Source organism: Lutjanus erythropterus, chromosome 7 (genome assembly GCF_056507025.1).
Source record: "Lutjanus erythropterus isolate fLutEry1 chromosome 7, fLutEry1.hap2, whole genome shotgun sequence".
NCBI lineage: Eukaryota > Metazoa > Chordata > Actinopteri > Lutjaniformes > Lutjanidae > Lutjanus > Lutjanus erythropterus.
This window is the reverse complement of record NC_139323.1, coordinates 15,107,932-15,126,543: the sequence shown is the minus strand read 5'-3', so window position 1 is coordinate 15,126,543 and position 18,612 is coordinate 15,107,932. Positions and strand designations below refer to the sequence as shown.

The 18,612-nt window shown below is 38.9% G+C and overlaps 1 protein-coding gene across 1 annotated transcript in view; it reads right to left on the bottom strand.

Moving 5' to 3' along the window:
* Positions 1-18,612, bottom strand: part of yjefn3 (YjeF N-terminal domain containing 3) — a 61,202-nt gene that overhangs the window by 17,860 nt on the left and 24,730 nt on the right. The window contains exon 2 of the mRNA XM_084722184.1: positions 1,448-1,556. Within this exon, the coding sequence (XP_084578310.1) occupies positions 1,448-1,556 (109 nt within the window). The remainder of the gene's footprint in view (positions 1-1,447; positions 1,557-18,612) is intronic.

Genomic DNA, 18,612 nt, shown 5'->3' with positions numbered 1-18,612 from the left:
GTGACTAACAGTTTTGACTATTAAACAGATTTGCACAGGAGTGGGCTGGTTGAGGCCACAGTTTGATTGAGCTTATAACAGTGGTTTGTTTAATGACTTTATGCAGAACGGGACAGTAATTGTAAAGATTTGCATGACTTTGTTTGATTTTTTCCAAAAGCATTTAGTGGACTTGAAAGAAAGTCTTCAAAAAATTGCAATCTCACACTAAGAGAGGCGTTGATTGAATTTGTGTTAATCCTCACAGCTACAAGACTGGTGAAAGGACCGATCAACAAAAAGCTTTGTGTGACAATCTCAAATAATTTGCCGTTTCATTGTAATATAAAGACAGAGCAAAGCAGAAGAGATAATAAAACTGTTCAATTCATGGAAAAACATGTCACAAAATATATGCAAAATAAAAATAGAATTACTGGCTTTACAGTTCAGCTAGAAAGGGTAGAGTAAGACACTAAAATGCTGACCCAACACACACATGCTCATGACAGTAAATGGCAACCACTGTTCAGTGTTCAGTGCCACCAGTTTAATGGTCCAAAGAAAAGAGCTTTAAAAGTATAACAGCACATTCAAGCAAAGGTCCGTCTCACAGTAAAAACAAAAGCGGCTATAAAAACATACTGGAATGATGTTATCTGTCTTTATTTATAATGTTCGCATTGCATGACCACACAAACTTGGATGGTTGGGTGGATGAAGTTGGATATGGATGGACTGGGATTATGAGTGAATTAAAAACAAGAAAAAGAGTTTGCCTTAACAGTAAAGCAAGAGAACAGGAAAGAAAGACAGAAGATGGAAACAAAGACATGCAGACATCAGATATTCAAAATGTTTTTTGAAGCATCAGCGTCTTGTAAAAGAAGATTAATAAGGAAAAGAATACAATACAAGAATTTTTGATCGTGGGAAGCTTTGAATGAAGGCTAGAGTTGAACCCAAAGTTGATTTGAAGAGCATATGTTTTATTTGTAATATTTATGATTTTCCTCTGTACATTGAACAATTGTGTATATGGATAAGCATAAGCATGCTTGTATCAACAAGGCACACGTTTGCATGCAGATATGACTGTATGTGTTTATGCAGAAATGTGTGTCTGTATATGTATATATGAATATGAATAGGGATGTGTGTGTATATACAGTTTTTACAGTAATATTTGTATATGAATTTACCTTTTGCTCTAATTTGCATTCTTTGATGAAACAAAATCACTTTAGATATCTTAGGAAGCTTTTCGTTTTAGATTTGTTTATTTTCATATATCTAGTTTTTCCTCTTCTTTCGCCTAATTTGATGTTTGATGAGGGCTTTTGTTTTTTTTTTTCATAGTTATTCTTCTCTTGTATACCACTTGAATACAGGAGTGTGTTATGATAAAAAATAATTGACAAAAAGACATACAGGCTAACAACAAAGATAGAATAGAAGGCGTGCAGACCTTAGTGATAGCGATGGCACATGCTTGTCCCCAAATCTCTATCAGCTGCTGTTGTCCAAACCTGTAGTCCTTCAGTAGCTCTGTCTCGATAGCCGCTGCCTCCCCTTTACTGTCAGACACAGAACAACATGGGATGAGAAACAGAAGTATCATGTTTGCTCATTATTCATCGTCGTCAATAAAAACATCATCAGATTTACTGCAAGCAGAGCTGTTCAGGGAGAAAATCATGTTGTCGCTGGAGGACCGGTGCTCCAAGAAATACTTTGAGCCTCATTAAAAGGCATCGCACATAATTCATAGTTTCATCCGCCAGCAGATACGCTCTGAATTTGAAGTCTCTTTAAGCCTGAAAGTACTGTACAAATGCAGCACTGACAGTCACCAACAATACAAGATACAGCAGGCACTGACAGGGTAACATTAACTCGAGACAATGGAAACCAGTCACACCTTATACCTAATGTCCAACACAGCAAGTTATGAATGAGTCATGAGGACAGCAAAACTTGGAAAACATGGACCCCAATTCTGAATTATGTTAACAGTAGACATTGACCAAAGACACATTACACACAATAAATGATGATAAAGACCATCACTAATACATAACTGTTGTTTTTCTTTCTTTTTAAAAATGTATTTATATCAGGAAATTTATTTTTGGGATCTGTACTGTTGCTTATAGTCATGTCTTATAGCCTCCATGTTATGACCAAATGTTGTTGTTTTTTTAATTGACACATAATTGAGTAATTGTATGAATAACACAGTGACCCATTATCAGCAGTGGAAAGAGTACTGAATGTCTGTTCAAGTGCAAAACACTGTTAAACTACTGAAATATTACTCAAGTACAAGTAAAAGTAGTGGTGTTAAAAGAAACTCAAGTAAAAGTATTATTCTCGAAAACTACTCATAATAGCAGGCATTCAATCGAAAGAGGTTTCTGTTTCTCCAAACCTTCAGTCTAAATTACTCCCCACTCCTGTGCTGTTCTGGTCAGTGGTCATGGTCACGTCTCCTAACCTGTGGCTGCTGTAGCGTTTTTTTGTTTGTTTTTGTCCACATGTCATGTTTTTTATTGGCTCATTCAGGATCGAACAGCCTCACTGGTTACAAATATGCAGATGAAAAAACACATAAAGGTACACGTACGCAAAAAAAATTGACTTAATTACGCTAATTTGAGTTATTGTAATTTGTTACTTCCAGGTCTGCTCATAATACACTGGAAAGGCATTTACAACACAGCTAAATTGGTCTGCATGCATGCTTATGTGGTTGTCACATGTCTGCTTAAACAAGCAAGGGGGGCTGTGGGTCTCCAGCAGGTTTTTAAGACTTTCTATATGTCGACGCTGACTCATAACAAAAACAGCTTCTGGGAAGTCATGAAACTCAAAACAGAACACGTGGGAGATGAACTAACCAGTGGTCTTTACAGTCACTGGCATATGCCAGATTGTATCTGTGTACACGTGAATTCAACCTGGCGCTGTTGTTTTTTTATTATATATGTGATCTAATGTTAACACATGTTTATTCTGAGCTGATTGCATCTTTGCTGCTGGTGGTTCCTCTCTGCACGGTGACAATGTGACAAAGGCTGCCGTATTGGACTGTCTGTGTGACAAATGTTATGTTATGACAGCACAGCAGCGGACAGGTGACAGTGCTGCTGTCACCTGTGTTCAAGAATATGAAGAGCAGGAGAAGGCCGAGTGAAAATCCTTTAAGTCTGCCTTCTTCATTTAAGATTTTCTTCTGTAATGTCAAATACATCCCTTTTACTCTACAGACACCTGGTGGTCTTCCACAGTACTGCAGCTCAATAAGAAAACCTGGACGATGATGCAATTACTTTCAGGTAGAAATAAAACTGGATGCATTTTTCTGCACTTTAAAACCTCTCAGAGAGCTGTGATAAAACTCTGAAGCAGAAGGAACAAGAGTTAAAGAGTTACTGAAATGTGATTCAATATTTGGGTCTGCCCTATTAAGATCGTTTTTCACACTATTGCAGATCAGATGAGAGAAGGATCAATGCACAAAATCAATATTGTGCTTTTCCTAATCAGTTCTGACTCAACGGGGTCACTCAGCTTCAAACCCTTACCTCTCAAAAAAGACCAAGAGCTCCTTGTGTGAGTGCAAGTGTGTATGTGATTTTCTTTCCGTTACATTATTTTTCTTGTTACGTCAGGAGAAAAAACACAAGAATCTTGCAGAGAGGTAATCTAATACAACAGACACGACCACATATGATGGATTCCTAATAGCAGACATTAAAACGTGCATCTAGATGAAAAGAGCGCCTACATAAGAATATTTAAATACATTGTTACTATAATGGAAGAATTTCTGTCTTTTATGTTGTAATCATGCTGTATTTTGCCATTGTCTCACAATTGTTATCAGCTCAATCCATTTTCCAGGAAGACACACAAAGAGCATGTGTATTATTGTTCTGTGCTTGCTGACCAATCACAGTGAAGGACTTTCTGAATCTCTGGGTTATCGTGTGTCCTTGTGTGTGTTTGAATGTGTGCGTGAGATGTACCACAAAAAAAGGGCACACTGACATTCATTCTGTGTCATTCATCTCTATTCTTCGTGCTGACAGTGTGACTAATGCTGAGCCTGTTTGTGTTCCTTTTAGGTTCCTTTAAGACACAGCAGCGTGTGTGCGTGTTTGTGTGTGTGTGTTTGTGTGTCAGGCAAGCCAGTGTTTCCAAGTGGGGTTTCTGGCATTTACCTGTGCCAGTGGAGCGGCAGCAGCTGTCACCCACGGCTCACCTCAGGGATGTTTCCTGAGTCACTGTGACAAGTTGATCTTTGGAAAGTTCACCTCGGTCCACAGGGTTTGCTCTGTGCTCACAGCACCCAGCAGCACCAAAGAGCTTCTTTGAGAGATTTTCGAGCCAAATTGGGATCATTAATTTGTTGCCTTTAAGACAATAAAGGGGTGTCCAGTTTTTGTAATGCAAATACCAACTCTGTGGTGCTGTTGTTGGTTGGTGGAGAAATCTGAGCCCAGATCGGTGCCATTTTAACAGTAGGGTGAGACCAGGGGGCGACTTTAACAGGGGGCAACTGCAACACATTCAACTCCGCTGATCAGACAAAAGTGAGAGTGATGACTCTTACTCTGCACACGCTCAGTAGCATTCGCTCTCTGCCGGTGGAACAGGAGCAGCATGATTTAATCTTGGTGGATGTTCTCAACAAAAAATGATTGTGAGGTATGAAAGTAATTTTTTGGATTTACGTTATATTTCTTCTGCTGTCTTAAGTTTAAATGACTAACAATTTAAACAAACTATACTCATATAGGTGTTAGTAGCTAGCATACATGATTTTATCATGGCTGCAAGATCAGGTATAATTTTATCATATGGCCCAGTGTCAATTGCATGTTTGTCTGTGCTGATACACTTCTCTGATATAAATATAAAATTTAAAATTCTTTTAAACTCACTTTCAAATTATTACAATCTACTTACCACTAGAATACATGCCTTCTCTTCTACAAAGATAAAAGACGTTTGTTGGATTACATATGCTGCCTGACATCTAACAGAATTTAAACCATACACAAAAAATAGGTCACGCCATCAGATACTACATCTGTAATTTGATCTCTTTGAGCCGAGCTTTTATTTGGCTAATATGAACGCTTTTTTTCACTGTTACAATAACGCCCACTATTGTAAAACCTACTATTACAATACTGTTTGTTGATGCTGACCTACTGCTCAGCATCAACAAAATCCTCATCACTCCACCAACTATTAGTTTTTTTTATTAATCTCTTAAGTTAATTCCAATCAGTTAATCAATCAGTCCAGAGGGAACTTCATCCTTATACAACCTTGTAAAATGATATAAAATATGCTAACTGTATTATTAATTAGTGCACTTATATGCTCTTATACTGAAAGATGACTAATCGTCTCTGTGCTATGAAGGAAAATGTAAAAAATGTTCCCTGCTTCTGCTGAACAGGCAGCAGCTATTGATTCTTAACTTTACATGACAGAACAAAGTGTTGTGGGTGTACAACTCTCAACAGCTGCTGCATGTTAGCTGAGAGGCTCTACCACAAGGGAGCAGCACGCGGCGCTCTGGACAGAGTCAAGACAGATGGCTGTTTTCATGCCACTTCTGCATGTCTTTTCAATTACCGGCTCCTATCACACTCATGATTATTCTAAATCAAGCAATTATTTATCTGAAACTACTGAAGTGCATCAGAAAACTTTATGTAACCAGTCAACACCAAACTGCTTCTAAAAGGAAAACAGACATAACCCTGTCCTTAATTGGGAAAAAATATATCTGTAGGCGTGCATGTGTGTATGTTAGTGTGTGAAAGAGCGTGTGTTGTGCAGCTGCAGAGAAAACAGGGTATTATGAGTATTAGCTTCTGTTGCACCTGTAGCCCCAGCCGTGCAGCAGCCAGCAGCCTCTCCCCTGAGACACAGTTGATTTCCCCATGCTGAGCGTGATGTGCTCCTGCGGTGTGTCACCTTCATTGTAGCGCTGCTCAACTGTGATCCCAACCTGCTTAATGAGTCTGTTTACTTTACACATGAGATAAGGTAAAATGAAACTTTAATGGTCCCTGTGGGGAAATAGGGACACTGTAGTAGCAAATAGCGAAGCGTATCCAGCAAAGATAAAAAATCATTTAAGTTGGAGGAGAAATTAAAATGTAAATTTCAACATATGAATAAATTATAATGTGTAAATGAAAGTGTGACAATCGAGAATATAAAATATGAGAAATGCTAGTCTTTCATCATCAGTTCTCATTGCTCTTGCAGCAGCATATTTGTTAAAAGAAATAACCAAGTATGTAGAATAGAAAATATAGCACCATACCATATGAATGCAGTGGCTGAACATAGACAGATCTGTACAACCAAATGCAATCCAATGCAACAGCCCTGCAACAAATAGCCTACAGTAAGAGCAAAGTAGTGCACAAACATGCTAAATTTATCCTGTCATGCCAGCCAACAATGAACAACGTGTTGCTCTATATAGGCTGCAGCTGCGAAACATCCCTGTATCATATGAGAGATGAATAATCCACTAAAAATCAGAAGAGCCTCTATTTTTCCAACACTGGAAGACTGAAATAGCCTCATTTCCCACCCCCTCCCTCTCAGTTTGCCTAATTTCCACCTTTCCAGCAATATCTGCTGGTGTGATAAGGAGCAGGATTAAAATAACTTAAAGTGAAAGATTGCAGTCAACATCTTTACAGTCTATTTTCTTCATGCCAGGGAGAGCTCTATGTTATGAGGAAAAATCACAGAGAAACAGATAATGTCTCTTGACATGTAAGAGTAGAGCAGGGTTTGGCGATGGTGATGTAATAGTGTAATTTTGATATTTCTTATATTGCTACCTTGTCTCTGGGCCCACTCACACATCTGTCTCTCTCTCTCTGTCTCTGAGTATGTTCAATCAGTGGGAGAGTTGTACTGTATATGTTTCTGATCCTTTGCACGTGTCATTCCCTTTGTTCTTTATGCTATTTAATTCTTATTCAAGTTTTCATCTGAATGCATCACCTTCACTATGGCAACAGCTATAAATAGGCAAAGTTGCATTGCTTTTGAAGGTGTGGAGGATGCGGAGTGTGTCAACCTGGCTGAGACGTATAGAAGGCTGTGCATGACCTAAAAAAAAGTTTGAGAGAGGAGAGTATATGAACATATCTTTTTTTGAGTAACAAAAGAAAACCCACATTTCTAGCAACTATCTGAATGAACTGGCAGTGTTTACTGCTCAACAACCTTGAAAATAACTTCCAGCTAGGTTTTTAGCTAAGCTAGCTGCATGTAAAGCAAGCAAATGCACAGCTGTTGCTGCAATGTTGTTTTTTATTGCATTTTTATGGAGATGGCAGAATTCATCTATTTTCCAACTTTCTTTTATTCTTGAAACACATCGTAGTGAACTGTCGTTATCACGTGTAACTATGATCGGCACAGCTGTTTCAGAGCGATGAAGAGGACTGGTGAAAATCTATTTAAAGACCACCACACCTGCTGATCTATATTCACCTTCACCAAGTTGCGCTTCTGCACATAAGGTGTTTACTTCAATTAGTACAATTTTTTTTAGCCGAAATCAAACCTTCATGAATGTTTCAAATCTGTATTTGGTGTAATCTAAGTTCAAGATAAAACACATTCTTATGGTGTCTCATTGTTTTTTTCGCAGTTAAAATGATGATCAGTAGGCCCACATGTTATGGTGCAAGACTTTTTTGTGGTGTTATTGAATGTTACAAATTGTTTTGTCCTCCTCAGCACCAGCCATACCTCATATAACTTGATTGTACAGCCCAGCTGCAACCTACTCCAGATTTACTGTTGTATAACTAACTGTCCTCACTGGTAGACGGCCATGTGTGAGAGAGGAACTGTTCTCTATTAGGGAGCAGGTAATAATTAGTCAGTTTCCTGCCTCAGAAAAGACACAGAGAATAAAAACATGGTGTTCATTAGCTCCACAACCCTCTATTGTCCTCTCTGCCTGTCTTCACTGCCATTATCTGTCCACCTCTGACTCCATCTCCACTCAGCAGTTGTTAATGATACTTCAGGCTTTTTAAACACAAATAAAGAACACATCAAATAACATGTTGATAAGAAGGAAACCACTCTTTTTATGTCTGTTTCTGTCTTTGCTACGAATCTGTGACGATTCCATATACTTTATACTAACTATTTTGTTGTAGTCTATCATAGTTAATGAAACACAGTGATGATTCAGCCAGATTAAAGTAAAGTGAAAGCTTTTGTGTTTGCAACAATTGCTGTTTTAGTATGTAACCATTGTTGCGCACAGCAGGTCTGTCACAGGAAAATAGCCTCCAGCATACGGAACATGATGTGCTCTACATTTGAAATCAAAGGAAACAGACATATCCATACTGGAAACTCTCATCTCTAACTAAACTCTCACTGAATAACAACTGGTGTGTCTGGTGTAACTGGAGTATTTTTGTCACGAAAGATGTCACAAATATATACCATATACATAAACAGTATATGACAGAGGTGGAGGACTTTTGTCATTAAGAGATTAGTTACTATTTTTGCCTTCTGGTTCCCTCGTCTCTAAGTCAGTTGGGTTTTTGGTTTGATGGCTGAAATAAGGTCTGTGGTTAACATTAGATTTGATTTAGATTTGAGATTTTCACTCTTTATTCTACATAACATAACATAAAATATGTCAATACACACCCATCTTTGAAGCCCTTATGTGTCTTTAAAAGACAGTTGCCAACAAGTGGCGAATTAAATGTTCTCATGCTGAACGTGAATAGTCATCAGCTCACTTGTCTGCCTTCACAGCCTCGTTGTGTTTATACTCACACTTTTGCAAACTATTCCAACACAAACTTTGCAGTAATCCAAAGTCCAATGGAAAAATCCCACTGGCTTTTTGTAAGAGGAACTAAGGTGATGCTAGTCTTGCAAAGCCAAAACATTTGCACGTAAGAAGGCAAGCCCTGGCAGTAAAATGGCTGAATCATAGCAAGAGAAAATGTATCACCTGCTAGCTTGTTTCTAGCTCAGAGGTTGTTGTTGTATTTATCGATAGGGATATTGTAAATGGTTGCATGAAGACAGCAGAAGGAGAGGAATGAACACTGCCAGCCAATGGCCGGCTTATTCCAACAGTCTACATCTGATAAGTCTGACCTTACTTCCAGCAAAAGGCTTAAGTCAAGCTACATACTGTATGTCGTATAGGTATTATGAACCCTCTTATAGTACATATCATGCATATAAAGTAATGAACACTTTTAAGAACAGGTAAGCTGCTGTTAACAGCTGCTGATTTAGAAAAAATAATATAGGTAAAGTGTTAGACTGTTGGTTTATGAATAACTGAAGTTTTTCTGAATTGCAAAGGAGGGGATGTGATAGTTGGACTGTGAGGGTGGATGACTTATATGGCTCTTTTTCATCGGTTTTCCTGTATTATTTTACTGCAAGAGACCTTTTTGATGGCGGGCATATTGAGATGAAATAGCAGGGTAAACACAAGTGTTACCTGTGATGCTAATTAAGGTCTCATTCCATTCAAGTGGAGCAGAGCCTTTCCAGTGAGCCAGCATCCACAACAGCATCATCCTGATTCTGTTTGACTTGAATGGACAAGAACCTTAATTTGTATCATTGGTAACACCTGTGTTTACCTTCTATTTCATGTGAAAAATGGTTGCTGCTAAAAGGGTCTATTATCTGTCAATTGCATTAATATGATTGTATTTAATTACAAGCACACTAAAAAAAATAATGAATATGAATAAAAACAAGAGCTTTCATATAACTGTGATAAATATCCAAAGAAACATCTACACAAAAATACCTTGGCTGAGCTATTTGACCTGGATGTGTGGCACAAAAGTGCAGCAGCTCCTCTGCTCTGTCCTTTGATCTCCAACTTTACTGATTTTGCCTTATCATTCACCCCAGTTTACCTTTCTTCATTTCCATTCTCGATCTTCCTGTGCTACTCTTGCCCTCCTATTCTGCCGCCCTCTGTCTCTCCCTATCACAGCTGCTCTGATGAAGGTTCGCACTTCACTGAACCAGAGTGATGGCAGACGAGGGGGTGACAACAAGAGACATGAACGGAGAGGGAAAACAGAGACTGAGAGAGCACATGGGAGATGACTCACCCTGGGTGATTTAATCTGTTGTGTTTTTTTTAACACACAGGTTTTTAACCTGAGGAATGCCTTTAGAAGAAAAATATGGAGTGTAAATGTAGGTTTATACCACTATATATACCATAACTACTACCATTACTGTCATTACTCATTTCAAGCTGCTCTTTCATCATCGCCCTGCAGATAATCTCATTATGGACACTCAGCCTCGATCCAGCTAAAAGGTTTCGGTCATGATTTTGGCATCATGCTGATGGATAGCCATGCCTATGTCCTACAAACCAGTATAACTTAAACTACATTACTGACGGATGTCTCCCCACCATTAAAACAAGATTATCAGTGGGCTCTCCCAGGTGTGTGTGTGTGTGTGTGTGTGTGTGTGTGTGTGTGTGTGTGTGTGTGTGTGTGTGTGTGTGTGTGTGTGTGTGTGTGTGTGTGTGGGCATCTAATTTAACACGAGTCATCTCAGGACACCTTTCATCACGAGTCACACTTCCTGCAGTGTGCCTCCAGGGAGTCCTGCAGCATCCAGCTAAGAGACGATGTAAAGGGGAAAAGTCAAGAGCAGCAAAGAAATGTAGGATGGCTTAGATCCAAATGGCTTAAAGGGACAGGTCACCCCAAAATCAAAAATACATATTTTCACATCATCCATCTAGATTGTTTTGGTGTGAGTTGTCAAGTTTTAGAGTCAGTGCTCATAGCGATGTCTGTTTTCTGACAATATAATGGAAGTAGGTAGCACTCAGCTTGTGGTGCTCAAAGCAAAAAAAAATACACTTGAAAAACTCAACAGCAATGTCTATTTCCAAACATCAGGACTAGGTTACTCAAGATAAGCTACAGACCTGTGAGCAGCTTCATGAAAGAACTATTTTCTTTATAATGAAATGCAGAAAGAAGTGTGCATCTACTCTCAGGCGAAGGGTATGCAGGAATATAGCTGATCTCTCCAAAATTTGGCAACTCATACCAAAACAGTTCATGGGGCTTTTTCTATTGGCACGTTTGGCCATGCTGAGTCAAACCATGCTGTGCTGATTTGCATTTCCTCTTATAATGTGCCAAGCTGTGCCGAGTCTCAACCCACCTCCAAGTTGGTTGCATAGACATTTTACCAACAATGGCCAACCCCCCATTTCAAACAAGCATGTGTTGCAAGACATCTGAGCAGGAGTGCTGAATGAGAAATATTTTCAAAAGTGTCTGTCTCAGTACTTTTGAAGCTTCTAACTGAATCTCTGTGGTTTGAGGTTTCTCTCCTGCCTCCCTGTTTGTACTTACATATGTTAAGTCACTGCTGATGAAAGACATTTCCTGACTTTGCTGCTTCATAATTAAAGATTCTAAATAATTAAATTATGGGGGGGTGAAGAATTTATATGAAAATAAGTGTTTATTTGCCGTTTTACAGCCACTCAACTCGAGCTACGCAAGACAAACCAAGCTAAGCAAGTAGGTGTGTGGAAAAGAGGTACTACATGGATAAATAGCACTACAGGTCAGAGTACTTATATGTATTTTTGATTATGGGGTGAACTGTCCCCTGAATATTACAGAGATCTATTTTTGTTGGTATAAATGAGAATGAAGTTGGAAGAGATTTCAAAAGGCAGCAGTGGGAATTCCCGCATAGAGTGACACATCAGACGAGCATTTTCTGACAAGAAAAGCGTGCAAGGACATGAGCACGGACTATTTTTGTCTTCTAAAGAAAAACTATGCAATAACCTGAACAAAACAAAACAAGAATCAGGACGTTACATAAGCACGTCCCAAATGAAAAGCCAATGCCCCACAGTATCTGAGATTATGTCTGAGTGTGTAGGTGGGTATGGAAATGTTTGCCCAGACTAAGTATATACAGTGGCATATGCAGTTTGGATGATCAGTTTGTTAAGCTGCTGACTCAATGTGCAGCTGTTTCTAGCTAAAGTTAGTACAATCCTTGAACAATTAATACAATCATATCATAGCTAGCCAAAATCACAAGTGAGCATGACTCATTTTGAGGTGTTTACGCTGTCTGACTGCATTTAAACTTACATTTGTAGACTGCTGGAAGCATAAAGATACGCATTATGTTTCCCTCTGCATAATTCGATGATGGGCAGGAGGATCAGGTGCCGCAGGAATTGGAGTGTCTCATAAACAGCCTCAGCTGGCAGATAGAAACTGGCCTTGTGCCTCCATATGGTCCCATTCTAACTGCCCAGCGTGAGCCCCTTCATGCTGCTCAATTCTTATCAAATCAGGATGGCATGATTCACTTTGTTTCAAGTCTCCTTGGGCAATAATTTAGGAAAGGCTGTATGTTGTGTGTATGTGTGTGAGACAGATAGAGGGACAGACACAGTCATATCCATACGGCTGTCTCCAGGAGCATCATTCTTTCAAATCAGGCTTAATCAGTTTAGCTGTCCGCTCATGTTCCTCATATCCGGTACGACGAGACAGGCATTCTTTAGATAATACCAATCAGTGGCTCCTGCATTTTGCTCTCATAACTTATTTTTATCCTCCGGCAGCCACGGATCTGTCGACTTATAAAAGATGAACATGGATCATATTTACCTAAAGCCACAGGTGTTAGCCAGCTCATTTCTGTTGTATTTCCTGTGAGTGTGTGCTCTTGTGAGTGGGTTCTAGAGAAAAAATGACTGTGCGTCTGATTGGCCACACCAATTAAAAATAATAGGTGTTACAGGTCCCTGATCAGCAGGTTATGCTGGAACACAACTGGGAAATTGCAAATATTATTAAGTGAACAGTGTCTGGTTCCTTTCAGCAACAGTTTGCTTTATGAGTCGGAACAGCATCAATGATATGTTGACAAATGTCATGCCAGTGAATTTACCTTCATTAAAATGCCTGAAAACGACACCAGGCTGCTACAGTATAACCATACAGACCTCTACAGACAACAGACTGGTTGTTTACAACTCCATATTCTGCTTTTTATGAAAAGGATGTCTGGTAATTAGGGCTCATAATAATCCCTATTCCAACTTTCTCTTTAACAAAAGATTGCTTGTGTTTTAGCCTTGCAGCACACCAAAGTGCAAAAGATGTTATGTAACGTTAATCACTAAATTATGTGACCACATAAGAGGTGCAATACATCAGAATCATTGCTGAATAATGTTGGTCTGATGTAATCATTCCTAAATCAATATCTTATTTTTTTCTATTGTTAATGTACCTGATAAAAAAAAAATCACATTTCACTTGTCTTTCAGTTCAGATTTGCAGTGATCTGTGTTCATGCTGAGATGCAAATTATTATGTTTGCTCACTTGGCACAGCTATGAGACCAGTGATTTGTATGGCTGAGAGACTATTTAATAATCATCACACCTGCTGATCTATATTCACCTTCAGACAGCTCTGTCCATGTGCCCTGAATATACTCCTAAACAGTCAGACAGCTGTAGATAACACCAATGTGTGACACCACCTTGAGCTTGTCATTAATTATTGAAATTTCATCGTAGGGTGGAAAATATCAAACTGAGGCCTCAGTGCATGGTTTGCACCCTCTTAGAATAAGGCCTACTTGTGAGCTAAAAATCTCCAACCGGGAGTCAGGTCTACTTATCCTTCGTTTCTAGATGTCATGTGATAGGGAAAAGAAAAGGGCACGCAAACAGATGCATCGAAGCACATCATGTGCACAGGACATACATGAGCGAGGGCACACTCTCATGCCCACAGGTTACATCATTCCATGCCCTCTTCAGCCCCAGTGGTCTTTAATCCTTTCATCTAGTTTTCCAGAATATCCATTTATAACCTCTGCCTGTGCTTCAAACCCAGCTCCCTCAGTTTTGAGGCCAGGGGCCATCAGCATCGCAAATTACGAGCCATGTGTTGTCACAACTGATTTGTTTCCGCTGAGGCAGGGTCCACCAGGTACCGCGGGCAGAGCAGAATGGCTAACGCGATTTATAAAGCCGCTGGCCAGGACACGACAGACCAATGACCTATCTGTGTTACTAAGTGACCTCAAGTTTAATAACAACAATGTCTCTGTTGCTCTGTGAGCTTTAGAAGAGTTCTGGCCTGACTGTGTTTCTATATGAAACTGTCTGTCTATCTCACCCTGTTTAGACCTGCATATTATATGATTATATTACATCCATATAATACCTGATATTGGCTGCATTCACATTCACACAGCAGGGCCAGATGTCTCCAGTGACCACTCAAAATGAGTTTTCTTCTCTACTAAATATATAAGAAATCCATGTTTCTTTGCAGCCAGTAGATGATGGTTCAGTTTATACAACAAAAAGGTGACCTCATTTTCCTCCCTTGTGTGCACCTTATGGACAGAACTGGTGCCATGGCAACAAAGTTCCCAGAGTCATGTGACCACCCAGAAAGGGCATGCTAGAAAAAAAAAACTGAGTAATATGCACAGAAAACACATACAAAGTGCATACAGTAGCTCACCCAAAATAAATCCATTTTAGCATTCACCAGCTCAGCTTGATGGTCAGTGAGATAGATTCTGATGTAGGTGGGCAGTTTTATGGACCTCACTATATGGTACACTGTATGCATGTACCTTGCATGAACAACATGGTCATATGCATCAACAGTCAGCTGTAAACGTTGTTGGGGTTTGGTGCAGTTGGATGGTCAATACATGTTTTCACATTAATAGGCACAGTGTGTTGGATTTTGTGGCGTCTAGGAGAGAAGTTGTATATTGCAACCAATGAATACTGCTCGAGTCACTCTCCCCTTTCAAACATGTAGGAGAGACAATAGTGGCTTTATGGAAGAGAACTCTATTCTATCTGCAGATATAAAGGTGTCCTTCTTAAGTAATTAAATAATTCTTATTTTCAGGTAATTTTACACTAATGGAAACGTAATTGTAAATATTGTATTCCGCTCCTGCCATATTCTGCCAATAGATCCCCCTGAAATCTTACACGCTGGACCTTTAAACCAAGTAAAGCCAATCTAATGTTCAATTACAGTGGCCATTGTCACTGCACGCTCCGCAGTTAACCCCACAGCTGTGACACAGTGACCTCTTTTTCATGTGATTGTGAAAAGTTTTATGAGGAGAGCTCTTGCTATGGCTGTACCACCACATCCAAGTACAATGATAAGGACAAAATTCCTCACAGGCTTCCCAACTACAAAAACTGCTAAGGGAAATGTAATGCTGACCAAATTACATTTTTTTTTAACACAATGATAGGATGCTGTTAATACCTGGCAAGATGCAAAAATTTTGACACTTAACGTATCAATACAATTTTCAGTGTCAGCGCTTTTCTTTTTCTTTTCTGACAAAATAGGCAACTTTATACACCCTTGTAGTGTAACATTTAACCAAAATCACTAAGCTTCCCTAACCTTAACCAAAGTGTTTTTGTCACAGGAGTCTAAGAGTGGTGATGCATTTCTCTTACAGTTTCTTAAATTCCTATGTTTAAAATTTTATGTCAAAATAAATAGTACCAATCACAACAGTGACACCATCCAAATGTAATATAAAACTTTCAAACTTTATTCTTTAAGTCCTCAACCACGTCTTTATTGTATCTCTCTAACTCTGTCCTCAGACTGAGACTCCTTAATTCATCCTCAACAAAAAAAAAATTATTTTCATGATTTATTATTTTTATTTATTTGCCCATTTACTATAAATATTTTTTTATTTTTGGTTTTTGTGAGTAGCATAAAGAGTACTACACTACAACTAACATCTCATTATACAACTGTGTGTTCTAAAATGATCCATGAAGAAAAATTAAGAGTATAAAAAATTAAAAGTAGGCTACATACAAAAGAAAACAGTGCACATCTAAAGATGCTCATCAAACAGTTGGTTCAAACTGAGGTCCCACCTCTCACTGGGCAGATGGCCAATCATACTTGATGATAATGGGGTGGCACTTGGGATGGAAAATCAGATGTCAGGGGTGGTCAGCACCCCCTCCAAGGCTCCCCTCGAGAAACACCCCTGCCTTCATTGTGACTCCAACATGTTGTATAAATGTAGTTTCATACACCAAAGAAATTTAGTCTCAGAACAACAATCTGTACATACATTGCCACCAATCAGCAACAATGTAAATGAAAATTTAGTACTATACAAAAGTTTAAAAAAAAGAAGAAAATGTTAGTTTGATGCAAAAAGCCAGATTGATTTCCACAGAAGGAAACCCTGTTTCACTTCACATTTCCTCCACTGTCTGCACTTAAAATTCAGAAGTACAAGTTCGAACTGAAGCGTCCATATTAGACATCCGTTTAATTTTAATAACTGAGCATGAACGGCTGGTTTTCAAACAGAAGCCTGTCAGTTAATCCTCTCAAATCAACTGGACAAATGTTTTACAAAGCATTAGCAAGCCCCCCAGGACAATATATGTTAACAAATGCTAACAGACGTCAGCATGCTAGTTGAGTAAACACACAGAGCCGTGGTTAGTCTTCCAGCTGGAGTTGTGTAGCTAAGTGGCATCAGGATGTGGAGGAATGAGACCTTGACATGCAGCAATCATCCTGAGTATTGGTTGTTGTAACAAACAGTCATCTTGGGGACAGTCTTGACTCTTAGCAGAAAAATGTCATTTTTATAACTGTAATTGCGTGCTCAAACCATTTGCAATAATGGTGAAACGATGGGTTTTGAATGCAGACTGATGCAGCACAGACTGTAATAAAAGTAAAAAATGAGAAAAGCATCTGTAAGAGAGAGGTCTGAACTATAATGGCAACATAAAGAAAATAAGTGGAGGATAGATGGGGAAGGTGGAGAGGCAGCAGACAGCAAGGAACAGAGGAGGAGAAGGTGACACGACATAATTAGAGCCGCCGCCACTGGCAGCACAGAACAAGTCAGACTAATAAAACCCTGCCATGAAGAGGACAATCTACCTCCAGCCCTTTTCTCTGCTGCATGTGGCTAAATAAATACTTTTCTCCCAGGCTGTAAACTAAGTGCACAATGGTTTACTGTGGCAGCATGAGACAGTGTTTAATCAAAGTCAATGATGTATCATTATGTGGCTACTGTTGACTAGGAATTAATAGGAACACTGAAACCAGCTAGAAGTGAATAACATGTTGTTTGCTGTATTTGAGATCAGAGTACAATCACATGAGGTTTCTGAATACAGCCTCTATACCCATTTGGCTCCAGATGTCATGGTTGGTTAGCTAGAGGACACAGTGTAAAAGAGCAGGGGGAGATACTGGATATCAGGAGGACAAATGTGGTGGAGGGAAGGATATAAAAACATGAGAAAAAGACACAGAATACACATAGAAATTGCAAATATTTTTTTTGCATTCACATACATACAGCACCAATATGAAGATTACTATAGAATATGTTTGTTAATAGAAGTAATCCTGCTTATTACAAATGTATAGAATCTGAGAAAAAAGCTTGCTACTGTAATTTAGTTATGCTGTGTAGTTTCAATCAAGTCAATTAATTCTAACATTTAATACCCTGATCAGGCATAAACTCTGACACCTACAGGGAAGAAGATTTATAGGGTTTTTATCATTGTTTTTAATGGGAATCCTCACAATTTATTAGTACTGGGTATGAGGATTTTTGTATTTCTTTCTGTTTAATTCTTATCAGTCACAGCAAAGAGGGGGCTAAGGGCGCAATATTGCAAGAATCAATTAGCAGTTATGTTCTCTGGTAATTCAAAGTTTTTTGCATCTGAAGATATTGAGGCGTTTCTTCATGCAAGTTATGTTGTTATTCTATCATGTGAGGTATGGGTTATACTGCACTTTCAGCATCTTTCATTTAACTGTTTTCATTCACTGTCACTGCTGTCATCAGCATAGTTTTCAGCACAGCAGGCAGCTGTTTTTAGCTCCAAGCAACTGACAAAGAATTGAGCAACTTGTTCCTAAAGCCTATTATTCTGAAACCTCAACAGTCCGAAAAATGTCCATTTGGACTGAAAGCCCATTTGTCTGACAGCCCCTTATCACACCTATTGCTCTGAAGGCCCAGTTCTCTGAAAATACACACTCTTCCTTCAGTGTCCAACTGGATTTATTTATTTTTATTTATTTTTTATTTTTTGACTGCTGGCATTTCGGAATAATCTTCCATGAGAACCATGACATGGCTGTGGTGAGCACAGAAGAGACAGATGTTTCTCTCAGGAGTTAGGGGAGAACAAAACAGAGATAAAAGGAGAATGAATATCAGACAAACATCTCATCTCTCTCTACCATTCCAAGTGTGTACAAGTGCTTGTGAAGCGTGAAGCTTGCAAAAAATGCGAAAGACTAAGGTTAGCCAAAAAAACACAATAATTCTTGCTTTCCAGTCACTAATAAACTAAAGACCACAAACTTATGAATATTATATTCCATATTCTTCCAATAAATCCCTGTAAATCTTACACACTGGACATTTAATTCTAATGTCACTGTGCTAAACATGTGAAAC